This window comes from Trichosurus vulpecula, chromosome 6 (genome assembly GCF_011100635.1).
Source record: "Trichosurus vulpecula isolate mTriVul1 chromosome 6, mTriVul1.pri, whole genome shotgun sequence".
NCBI classification, from domain to species: domain Eukaryota; kingdom Metazoa; phylum Chordata; class Mammalia; order Diprotodontia; family Phalangeridae; genus Trichosurus; species Trichosurus vulpecula.
In genome coordinates, this window is record NC_050578.1 from 208,546,572 (window position 1) to 208,559,046 (window position 12,475).

At 45.6% G+C, this 12,475-nt stretch overlaps 1 protein-coding gene across 1 annotated transcript in view; it reads left to right on the plus strand.

The window, feature by feature from the left end:
• The first annotated feature begins 283 nt into the window (after positions 1 to 283).
• The window catches only part of LRPAP1 (LDL receptor related protein associated protein 1), a 49,148-nt gene continuing 36,956 nt past the window's right edge, over positions 284 to 12,475 (plus strand). Inside the window, exon 1 of the mRNA XM_036764352.1 lies at positions 284 to 674. Within this exon, the coding sequence (XP_036620247.1) occupies positions 402 to 674 (273 nt within the window). The 5' untranslated portion in view covers positions 284 to 401. The remainder of the gene's footprint in view (positions 675 to 12,475) is intronic.

Consider the following 12,475-nt stretch of genomic DNA (forward strand, 5'->3'; position numbering starts at 1 on the left):
TGCAGGGGCACGATCAATATGCTCCCTACAGGTCACTTTTACCAATAATATGAAGTGAGAGCTCTGAAGAATGGGCTGGAGGCGTGGTTCATCCACAGATTCTCCTATAAAGCAACAATAAATAACAACAACAAACTTCTTCCGACCATGAATGGTCAAGCACCTATTTGTAGCTCCACCCCCACAGTGGTTACCATAGCTACTCCAGCCTTGACGTCCCGCCCCCTCGCTAGCTGATGCCTCGGTCCCCTAGGCAACCAACCAGGCTCGTGGGAGTGGAGGACACTATTCCGCTCGGCATCTTGGGTTGTGTAGTTCCCGGGAGGCCTTCCTTTCTCTTGGTGACGTTGATTGAACTACCAGTCCCAGAGGGCTGCGCGCGCACGGGCGCCCCGGCGGTCATGCCTGGGCGGTGCCTGGAGCGGAGCGTGGACTTGGAGGGAAGAAAGATGGCGGCAGCTCGGAGTCGTAAGGTACCGGCCTTGGCTGGGAAGTTGCCCCTGCGGCTGCTGCTGGTTCTCGGGCTGGGCTTGCTGTGGGCGCCCTTGAGGAGCTGGGCGCATGGGGGCAAGTATTCGAGGGAGAAGAATGAGCCTGGGGCTCCTCCAAAACGCGAGCCCGGGACCGAGTTCCGAATGGAGAAGCTGAACCAGCTCTGGGAGAAGGCGAAACGGGTGAGTCGGTGGGTCTGTAAGCATCGATTAAGCGCCCTCTGTGTGCCAGGCGCCGCGGTCCGGGGGCCGAGGCGACCGCCGCCGTAACATCGCAGGCCGTAGAGGGGGCGAGGGACCAGCCCAGGGTCACCCAGCGGGGAGCAGAGTCCGAACTTGAACCCTGGCCAGGGCTCACAGGATCCAGAGGAGACCGTAGAGATTTTCTAGTCCATTTTACAGAGAAAGTAACTGAGGCTTGAGGGAGGAGGGGTGGGGCGTGACGTGCCCGGGCTGTCCCGGCCAGTAGCAGAGCCTGAATTGAACCCAGTGCTAGTCTCGTAGGATTTAGCGCTAGAGCAGGACCTCAAGACATCTAATCATTCGTTTTACAGAGTAGGAAACTGAGGCCCAGAGAGGGGAAATTACCTGCCCAAAGTCACACAGGCAATAGCAAAGACAGGACTCAAACCCTAGTTTGGGGCTCAAAAGGATTTAGAGTTGGAGGGGACCTTAAAGGTCATCCAGCCCAAATTTTTGCAGAAGTAGAAATTGTCCCCGAGAAGGGAGGTGACCTTGTGGGAGCCCACACAGCTGGTGCTTGACAGAGGAGGTCTTTAGCCTAGGTCTTCTGACTCGGTGAATCACTAAACATTTATTAAGTGCCTACTGTGTGCCGGGTACTGTGCTGAGTGCTAATGTGGAGCAAGGCGTGGGAAGTTAGCCAAGAGTTAAACACCCGTCACCTGCTAGCCTGGTAACTGTGACTGTCTGCGGGTGAGTCCTTCGGCTCTCTCTCCTTCACTTCTTCCCCTCCTAGCTCCAGGACATGAACCCATCAGAGGCAGCAGCGAGGCCCTTTTTTCCTGCCATGTCCCCAGTCTCTTTTCAGCTTCTGACACTTGTTGATCACTTTCTGATCTCCACTTTGGAAACGTCACATTCATCAGGTTTCCCCTGCCTCTTCATTGGCTACTTTTCTGATCTGTTGGTGGCTCCTGTCCCTGTCTCCCGAAGGTCTGCCTCTTACCTGTATCTCTTATCTGTTCCTTCCCTCCTGGCAGTGTGACTCCCTGCCAGAATTGTCTCTGGTCTGGACTCTCTTCTGAGCCCCTGCACTGCCCCCAGGACAGACGTCCCACCAGCACCTCAAACTCAGCACATCCCAAGCCAGGCTTCTTATGGGTTTCTTCAAAGCTGCTCCTCATTCAGACTTGACTGTTCCTTCTGTAAAACCCCCATTTTATCCAGTCTCCAGAGTTGAAACTTTGTAACTGTCTTTGACTCCTTCCAGTCTCTCACTTCCCGGTACAGTTAAATCTTGTTGATTACATTCCTGTGATCAAACCGGCCCCTTCCTCTGTTACCGCTGCTGCCACTCTGGTATGCCACCCCCTCCTCCAGACAACCTTCCCGCTCCCCCTCCCTGACCTTCTGGTGTTCTAGGCAGCCTTTTGGGCTGCTCTTGTGTCCGCATCATGTATTATGGCTTTCTGTAGGTGAGATCCAGGACCGCATCTTATCTAAATTCAAAAGAGTTCCAGAACGTCAGAGCCGGTGGAACCCTAGACACTAGCTAGCCCAGCCGCCTTATTCTAGAGATGTTGTGAACTGAGGTTCTCAGGGGGCAGGTGACTTGCCTAAGGTCATACAGCCTGTTGCTGGCAGAGCTGGGCCCGGCTGTAGGGCTTCTCCAGATGCTTTGAAGAACGAGGACAGCACAGGGCAGAGTGTGTGGAGTTTATAATGAAAGGACTTTATTGTAACTAGAAGAGAGAAAGCAACAGAGAGTAAAGATTGAAAGTTTGAACTCTATTGATGTGTGACCGAAATAGAATTAATCAAATGTGGGAAACCAGAGACTCTCAGAGGTGAAAGGGGCCATCTGGTACACCCTTTACCCGGCTGAGGACCCCTTCTGCAGCCACACGGCCCACCAGGTCAGCATCAGCTTCCTCTTGAAAACCTCTAGTTACTGATTACTAGAGTCTAGTAAGAGGGAGGACCCTCCCAGGGCCCCCATTCCATTCAAACAATAGCTGCTCTCCATTGTTCTGCATCCTGATGCTTGTCACAAACTCTTGTGAAGGTGGCATTGCAAAGATTATCATTCCCTTTTTACCTAGGACAAAAGTAAGGCTTGGAGAAGTCAAAACTATGGTGTTTTGATGTCAGGAGAAGAATCTTAACTATAAAGAAACCAGTCAGATAGGAAAGCATTTAAACTAGTCACAACGAGCTCATAAATACATAATAGCCCTTTACGTTGGGGAGTGAGGAAGTATTGCCACCATTCTGTAGAGAGGAAAGGGGCCCACAGAAGTGATTTCTGAAGGTCATGCAGAGCTGGCACAGAAGCCCAGAACTGGGGCTGGACATAAACCAGGGCTTCTGAATGCTCCTTCTACCAGCCTTATCAGGATCCAGCAATGTTCCAAGTGTTGGTGGGGGGAGGGAGAGAGACCGCATAGAGTTAGAGACAAGACAGTTCATAATCAAGCTCTGTGAGGTTCTGTGTTTGGACCACAGGAATTCAGAGGAGGAGGTGTGAGCTACAGGGGGGATTCTAGTCAAGGTCCTTGAAAGGTAGATAGAACCCATATAGGCAGTGCTAAGTGGGAAGGCTGTGCCAGGTAGAGACTTGAGAATAAAGGTGGAACCTTACCTTTGGGATGTTGTGCTCAACATACTTGACCCCCCCTGGGCTGCACTTATTTTACTTGTCAACTCTGAATAAGTGAGACAGATTTGGGGCACAGTACAGTGACCTCTCACACTCATGCGGAGGTGATTACCTCAAATCCCAGCTCTTCAGTCAAAGGTTCAAGGCTCTGCTCTTTACAGTCATGTCTTACCCCATGCCCCCCAGATGAAAGAAGGAAAGAAATCATAGAATGGAAGAGCTGGAAGGGACCTCAGACATCCTCTCTTCTGGTCCCTTCATTTCCCAGCTGACAAAAACCAAAACCAAGCAACAGCTGCCCTAGGTACACCTCTGCTGATTCCTAGGCCAATGAGCGTTTCGTTGCTCTCCCTGTAATGCCTCCCCATAGTCTCACTGGGATACTTTTGAGGATCAAATGACATCACTGGTGTAAAGCACTTTGCAAACTTCACAGTACTATGTAAATTCCATTTATGGCTGTTACTCATTTACCCAATTTCTCTCTTCTTCAGACCTATTTAAACCACGAAGCCAACTAAGACTACGTCGATTTCTCCTCTTTCTTAACTATGATAGCAGTTTGCCATGCCATGACCGGATGTGTCTTTTGACTTAGATGAGACTATAAGGCACTTGGTACCAGGAGCTATACTTTATTCTACTTTTCTGTCCCTTGCATGCCCTCGGTAGTGCCGGGCAGAGCAGACTAGAATACTGGTAACTGGGCTCTGCTTGAGGAGTCAAGCAGGCTTACCGTGCCAAGAAGCTTTTGGCTTTATGGCAGGTTGTCAACACTGTGTCTGACTTCTTAGTAACAGCCTCTTTAAAGTTCAGAAAAAGCTCGTCATCAGAAGGTTCAGGTGAGGAATTATCTTAGCTACAGGTGCTTCTAAATCCATCAGTCAGTCAGTCAGTCAACCAACCAACCAACCAGTATCTACTGAGAGCCTGCTGGATGCCAGGCACTGTGCTGTAGGCCCTGGGGATGCAAATACAGTCAACGCATCGAGGAGTTCAGACTCCAGAGGTAGACAAGGAGGTACATAGAGACATGCAGAATCAATTTAAAGATTAAATCAATTGCAAAGAACTATAAAATAGCTCCAACGAGGTAACTTGAGAGGGAGGCACTAACAGCCACAAGGCTTTAGGAGAAGATGGTGCTTGAGGTGCTGCAATCTGTCGGGGTAGGAGGAGTCCCCACACTGTGACATCACGGCACCTAGCATAGGCTTGGACGCATTGAAAGTATTAACAGTAACAATTCGCAGTACTCAAGGCCACAGTTCATTCTTTTTGTTTTGTTTTCTGGAGGGGAAAAAGGCAGGACAATTGAAGTTGAGTGATTTGCCCAAGGTCACACAGCTAGTAAGTGTGTCAAGTGTCTGAGGCTGAATTTGAACTCAGGTCCTCCTGACTCCAGGGCTGGTGCTCTACTGCACCACCTAGCTGCCCCCCAGCCATAGTTCATTCTTGTATTCATTCAGCAACAATTTATTAAGCCCTTTGTGCGTTCCACTATTTTTACTGTTTGTGGGGAAGGCCTCTGGGTTTATCATAACACATTTACAAAACACATTGCAATATGGAGCTGAGGTTCCTACTTCTAGAGGAGTTGAATTGAATCCAGTTAGCAACCAGCCACATGTACTGAATACCTATTATTCGATTAAACAGATGTTGATTGAATGGCAGATACTTTGGCTACACAGCAAGAAGACAAGACTTAGAAAAGATCCTGATGTCGGGAAAGATTGAAGGCAGAAGGAAAAGGGGATGGCAGAGGATGAGATGGACAGATGGTGTCATGGAAACAGCGAATGTGAGCTTGGCCAGACTCTGGGAGATAGTGGAGGATAGAAGGGCCTAGCTGTGATCCGTGGGGTCACAAAGATTAAGATACAGTTGAATGACCGAACAGCCACAGATGTGTGCACTTAGCCCTCTATGCAACATTGTGAGTGGGTCTATAAGAAGATGGCATGTTCATCTTGAGTTACAGTCTGGTTGAAGGAGCAGTACTTATAAAATCAGGATAATCACACGTAAAAAGTAACAAAATTTGGCAGAGCAGCTTTACAAAACTTTACACGTGTCTGCATCATACAGTAGTAATGCGCATAGTCTCAGTGTTGGGGGCATGAGGGGGCTCACGGACTTGCTGCTTGGATCTTTCCTTCCTTTCTGCTACCTTTGTGCAATTTTGGAATTCGATTCTTGTCATGGTACTTAGGTACCAGAAGGATGAATGTAGTACAGACGCATTAAAAATGACTTTTCATTTTATGGGACTAGGCCAGGAATTATTTGAGGTTTTAATTAGCACTACTACAGAATGCCATCATGGCTTCATAAATCATGATTTTCACAAATAATTCTTTGCGGCATTTTGGGGAAGGCAAAGTTCCTGATTTACAAAAAGGATTTCAAATGATTTAAATTAGTGGCTTTTGCTCAGGAATACGTGTTGCAAGCCTCATCGGGCTTTAGAGCTGGTGATTCAGCAGTGTAGGGAAGAATAGTCATGATGATTTGTCATATTTCTGTAGTGCTTTATGGCTTACAAAGCCCTTTCCACACGACACCCTGCAAGATGGACTCCATTTTACGAAGGGGAAAGCAGTGATGAGCAGCGGTAAGAATTATCACACAGCCCACGCGGGGCAGGCTTGAGATTAGGGCCCAGGTGTTCACAATCCAGTCCAGCGGCTCTTCCACTGGGCCACCGTTTTTTTGTTTGTTTTTTTCAAGAAGTAATGCCAAGCCAGAGCTGTTGTTATGTACTTCAGAGGTCTCCTATAGCATCCTTACATCGGTTCTGTTCATGTGTTTGTAGTTTTGCCTCTAAGACTTATTATACATTTTGCAGTAATTGCCGTAGCGATTTAAGATGTCTGGCAGCCTAAGTAAGGTAAGAGCAGCAGTGCAGCAAGTTCTGCTGAGAAATGCCCTGGATTTTACCCTTGTCTACAGAACGTGGGGCCCAGGAAGTACAAAGGCTCATTGAGAGTTTCTTATTTCTTAAGCAGCTAATTAAAAAAAAAGTGTTGAAGGGCAACATGACATTGGAAGGCCTACTTGAAATCTCTCCACATAAAAAATGTGAAGGATATAGATTTTCCTTTGCTGAGCATAAAGCTCCCCAAAGCAGTTGAGATTGACCTCAGAATGCTGTTTATTAAGCATTTCTGGTATTGACTCAGTCATATGTTGATTCAGTTCTTTTGCGTGGGATGTCATTATGTTCCCATTTCACAGTTGAAAAATCTAAGCTAAATGGTCAAATAGTAAAAATAAACCTGAATCAGAAAATTAGAGACAAAACTTCAGTATTAAATTTGAAGACTGACACACAGGCAGCTCTAACCAGTTACTCAGATTAAGGTCATCAAGAAGACCCTCAGAGGATCTGATGCAGCGTTCAACGGTCATTTATTAACTTTGTGTGTTGGGCCTCATAAAAGGGAAGATGCAAAAGTTTAAGTGAGATGAAGTTCTGGCTGCAAGTTTAATAGCCTTGTACAGGGATGAGACACAAGCGCAGGTAACTGTAATTCACTGTGTTCTAAATAAATGAAAAAGCATTCGTTAAGCACTTGCTGTGTACTAAACACTGGATTCAAACAGTAAAGCAGAGAGTCAGCCCCTGCTCTTAGGGAGCTCACATTTTAATGGGGGGAAGGAACATAGATAGGAATTCTGAGCTGCAAGTTGGACAGAAGGTTCCCAGAGCCTTCAGGAAGCAGCAGCAAGGTACATGGGAATCCATCCTCTTGTGTCACTTCCTCTGGTAAAACCATATCCACTTCTGATTTTGGACCATTTGACAACTGCAAGGACTTTGGTGGGAGGATTTCCTTTTACTCTGTGGTTGCTTAGAAGTCAGGCTGCAGCCTCTGTAGAAGCATCTGGGAGGGTGCCTCTCCACCGCTGCTCCCAGGGCTCTGGGGATCAGGCTCTTGGGCGGTCTCCACTTGGGTATGCAGAGAGGTGGTTTGCTTAGCTTAGCATATGCTGCCTCCTGTTTTCTCCCCCAGAGTGTCTTGCAGCTTCAGGTAGGTTGGCTTACCCACACTGAATAAGGGCATTAGAAAAGTGCTAATAGAATATAATGTAAGGTTAGAGAGGGAAGGGTGCTGACCTGAGAATCCAGGAAGGCTTCATGGAAGAGGTGGCATCTTATAGCATTTTTCATCAGCTTCAGAACTAGAAGGAATTTTTGAGCCTTTGTGAGAAGCCAAGGTCCAAAGTGCTAGAGGCATCTTTTTTCATGAACTGTAAGCACTTCTTGGATTGCCCAAGGGAAAGGCTCTTTTCCATTCTTGTTATTTTCATTTTTAATTTATACTTATAGAACCATAAAACACTAAAGCTGGAAAAAATTTGGAGGTCATCTAGTCCTCAAACTGCTGATTCTCCAGATGTGGAACGTGAGATTCAGAGAGGTTCAGTGACTTGCCTCAGCTCACACAGCAGTGTGACGGTGGAGCTAGGAGCAGAACCTAGGTTTCCTAACCCCCAGTCCACTGACTTTCCACTCACCTCCCAAATAGTGGCTCATCTGTTTAAAGAATACCACATGCCATTTCTAATGCCCTTCCCACTCCAGAATTCGATAATGTTGTGACCCTGGCAGTGGACAAGAGAAAATAGTGTAAAGTGGGTGCTAAGATGCTACTCAGTATGTCTTCTAAACCTTATCAAGCAGCACCTGGGTGGCACAGTGGATAGAGCACCGGGTCTGGGAATAGGAAGATGAGTTCAAATTCTAGGAGCAAATCACTTAACCTAACTCTCCCTCAGTTTTCACATCCATAAAATGGGGATAACAACAGCACCTACCTCCCAGGATTGTTCTGAGGATCATATGAGATAAATTTTAAATTAAAGTGCTATATCAATTCTAGATATCATTATCATCATCATCCTATAGAAGAGAGGTATGTGATGCATCCCGAATTACAAGTCCGTAGGAAGGCTGTTCCCCTCCCCCCCTCGGAATTAAATTGTGTTTTGAAGCTCTTATGGAATTATGCTGACGCACTTATAGTATTATAACATCTCAAGCTTAAAGAGACCTTAGAGATATCTCCTGATTGAATTTGACAGTTGAAACTGAGGCCCAGAGAAGAGCATCATTGACATCATGTTTGGGGGGGAGGGGGGCGGTGAGGAAAAGTTGATTTTTTTTTTCTCTTACTACTTCATCCTAATAGTTACAGTATTTTACTTTGTATTTAATGTTTGACAGTCTTTTTACATGTCTGGTTTATATTAACTAGTTCTTTTAACTTCTAACATATTTTAACTTTTAATTAATAAGAGGTAAGAAAAATGGATGAGTACTATACAGTTAAATGTTAACTATTTGGGAACTCTGTCCTTTTGCATGTAACCAATATGTTCTTAGTTATAAGAGGCAGTTATTAGAATGTCTTTGCCAAGTAGGATACCTTTGACATCTTTAGGCTACCGGTTCTTTAACAGTCAGTTTCTGAGAGGTAAGCAACAAGAGTGGCATTTTAAGAGCAGTGTTAAGTTTACTTTTTTTATAAAATCTCAGAAATGAGTGGTAGTTTGTTTAAAAAAAAAAAATAAAACACCATACTAGGTGCTAGGAAACCGGAAGTTCCATTTCCAGCTTCACCACTAATGGATATGACCTTAAGCAAATCACTTGACCTCTTGAGACTTTTGATGTATAAAATGAAAAGATTGGACTAGAATCATGTAAGGCTCTAAAATTCTTAGATTTCTATAAATGATGCCACATTCAGAGCAGTCCAGCCTCCAGGACACAGGGGATGATAGCACCGTCGTCCTTTGTCTTGTTCAGACCAATCTGTTAGATGGGTTTCATGCTCTGAGTGTCACAGCTCAGCAGGGACATGGAAGGACTGGAGCCTGTCTAGAGGAGGGGGACCAGGATGCTTCCTAGAAATTGTCCTAGAAGATTGGTTGAATAATAAGAACAACCCATTCCCATAGCACTCCAAGGATTGTAAAGCACTCTCCTTATGTCTTTGTGAAGTAGGTAGTGCTGGTATTATTATCCCTGTTTTATATGAGGGAACCAAGGTTCTGAGAGATCACTGACTGGCTTGTGATCCCATGACTAGTCAATAGTTGAGGTGGGATTTGTACACAGGTCTTCCGGCTGACAGAAAGTGTTGAGAGGTCAGAGTGGCATTGCAGACTGGAGAAGAAAAAGGCCTCTTGTAGCTGAGGCAACAGGACAGTGGATCAATAAAAGTTCCATGGAAGAGCTAGCACCCATACTGGTGCATAATGTTAAAAAAAAAAAAGTACTTTGACAGTATTTGTACAGTGGAGAGTCAGACAACCTGGATTTGAGTCCTGCCTCTGTAACCTTGGGCAAGTCACTTCCTGATCCTCAGTTTCCTCAACTTTAAAATGAAGAAGTGGAGCTAGATGGCCCCTGAATCTGTGAGAGTAGATGACCTTGCAGGTGAGTCCATTTCATTTATGGCAAATACTATATGAAATGCAGTAAGTCAAGGAAAGATGAGGAATACAGTATGGCTGTGAAGTAGCAGCATGAAGTAAGCTTAAAAAAGTAGATGACGTTAGCCCAGCAGGGAAAGCAGTGCAGCCGAAGTACAGGGTCCAGAAGGAGTAGGTTGAGTTTTCCAGAAGGTTTGCAGTGCTTCTGCTTGGGTGAAGGCTGCAATCAGCCTGAGTAGGGAGCATTTTATTTAACTGATAGTGAAATCTCAGTATTGAGACTTGCACTATGATCCTGCCTCGGGGCAGAGTTGAAAGGGAGACAAAGATCTACACAGAAACTGAGGTGCTATGATAGCTGTCTTTACAGATGTGAAAGTCAGTGACATGGAAAAAAGATCAGACTTGGTCTTTTTGACTCCTTGGGGCCCACCCCTCTGCTGTTCAAACCAAAGAGGCAAATTTAGGCTTGGTAAAAGGAAGGACTTTCCAACATTTAGAGTTGCTATCCAAGAGTGGAATAGATAGTCTGTGGAGGTAGGGAGTTCCCCCTCTTTGCTGCACAACTATTTGTCAGGTATGTCATAGGAGGTGTTCTTTGGGGTATTGGTTGGATTAAATAGCAGCCAAGGTCTCTTCCAACTCCAGAATGTTCAAAAGGAAGATCCTGATGTCCAAAAGGTAGAGTGAAATCATCCCCTTTTCCCTAACATCAGTTACCCTATCAGGAAAAAGCCCAGACGGAGTTCCTTTGCCGCCTCTGTAGCTCCCACAGTGAGCCTTTGATGCTTTAGGAGATAGTTGGTAATGTTAAAGGCTTAATCACTCCCCAGCTCAGGGGATGGCTCTTGTAAATGTTTGCCAGCTTCATGGCAGCTGCCTGGTTTGTTCTTCACATCCTGGACGATGAACTGCAGGCTCCCCTTCTCATGTCCAGGATTCACAAAACGAAATTGCATACGTAGGGTACCAGGTAAGATGTATTTAGTTACAGAGACACTACTAATAATAATAAACCCAGTACTTTTTTCCAGTATGTGAAGAATTAAGATGAAAACAGGAAATTGAAATAAACTGGGCTTTGTTATTGCAAGTCTGCTTATCTTTCAGGGAACAAGATTTGGAGGCTTTTGCAAACCAGAATGAAAATCAGTTGAAGTCAAGTTTTAAAATTGTTACATGGTATAAATCAAGGGACCAGATAGGCTTCATACTTGGCAGCTATGTCAAATTCAGCTTGGCCCACTCCCCTTTTCCCAAACCTGTGTTGCATTTTCCTGCCTAGGAAGGCCCACCCATCTGCTGTTCAAACCCTGCTCCCTTAAGACCCAGCCCAGGCTCTTGCTCCTCCAGTGAAATCTTTCTGCAGATCCCAGCTGCAGGTGATCTCTTTCCCCACTGAACCCAGATGCCCTTGAGCACTCCTGTAGCACTTCTCATGGAATAGCTGTGCAGTATGATGAACGAGGATGAGGTTTGGAGGCAGAGGTTTACATCCTGGAATCATCCCTTACCACTAGCCCAGTGACCTTCAGTGAGTCACTTCACCTCAGCCTCTTTTCCTTTCTACGAAATGGAGATGATAATACCTGCAGCGCCTCCCTCATGGAGTTCCTTTGAGTATTCAGTGAAAAAAGGGGTGTGACAGTGCTCCGTAATCCTAAAAAGCCATAGAAACATAAATAGGTCTTTTCAAAGTCAACAACTTTATTCAGCACCTACAAAGCAGCACTAGGTATGGTACTAGAGAGGATATGAGGTTTATTTAAAACATGGTCCTTGTGTTCAGAGAGTGATTGTCAGTAGTGTAGGGGGCTAAGACAGACACTCAGGCCGCTCTGCCTCATGCTCCTGAGAAATACAGAGCACACAGGAGGAGTTCACAGGTGAGCAGGGAAAAGGTTTGTGAAAGGAATGACATGGGAGTTGAACTTTCAAACATTTCTGTAACTTGTGTGAGACTTCAAAGTATGGCCGTGGAGGCAGGAAGTTGGTAAGAAAGGGTGAAGAGCCAGTTTTACCCACCAGCTCCCTCCTTGCCAGAAGAACTTCAGTGTAGCCCCTCTGTGAGTTTAAGGAGACTGCACTGAATCCTGGCAGCCCTCTCAGAAGGGGAGGAGAGCGCTAAAACATGGCTATGGCCAGCCAAATGAATTGGCGTTTTAACCAGGATCATTTCAGCTTGACCACTTAAATGTTGGTGAATGCTGACCAAAGTTGGGTGGGCTAGATGCTGTTCACAATAACTGGCCAAGAGATCTAAGGACTTCTTAAGGTTGCTCCTAGTCAGGCAGTGAAGCCCTGTCATCAGCACAAAAAAGGATGCCTTTCAGCAGTAGGAAATTCATCCTTATTTTCATTTACTGCCTTGTGGTGTTAGTGTTTTTCAGCTGTATATATTTTATCTCTCCAGCTCGTTTTAAACACCATAAGAGCAGGGAATTGTGTCTTCTGCCACTTTTTATTCCTCCTAATGCATAGCTGTGCTTTGTGCATTGTAGATACTCAATAAATATTTATGCATTGATTCAGTCAGGTATTAGCTTTCCCTACTTTTGCAGAGGCAGCAGCAGACGTCCCTCTGCAGACGAAGCAGGATGTGGAAGCTCAAAGTGGGCAAATCCAGGGAAAATTGTTAATAGAGACAGGAAGTCTTGGTTGCTCCAGACAAAAGGGAACCAATATAAATCTCAGT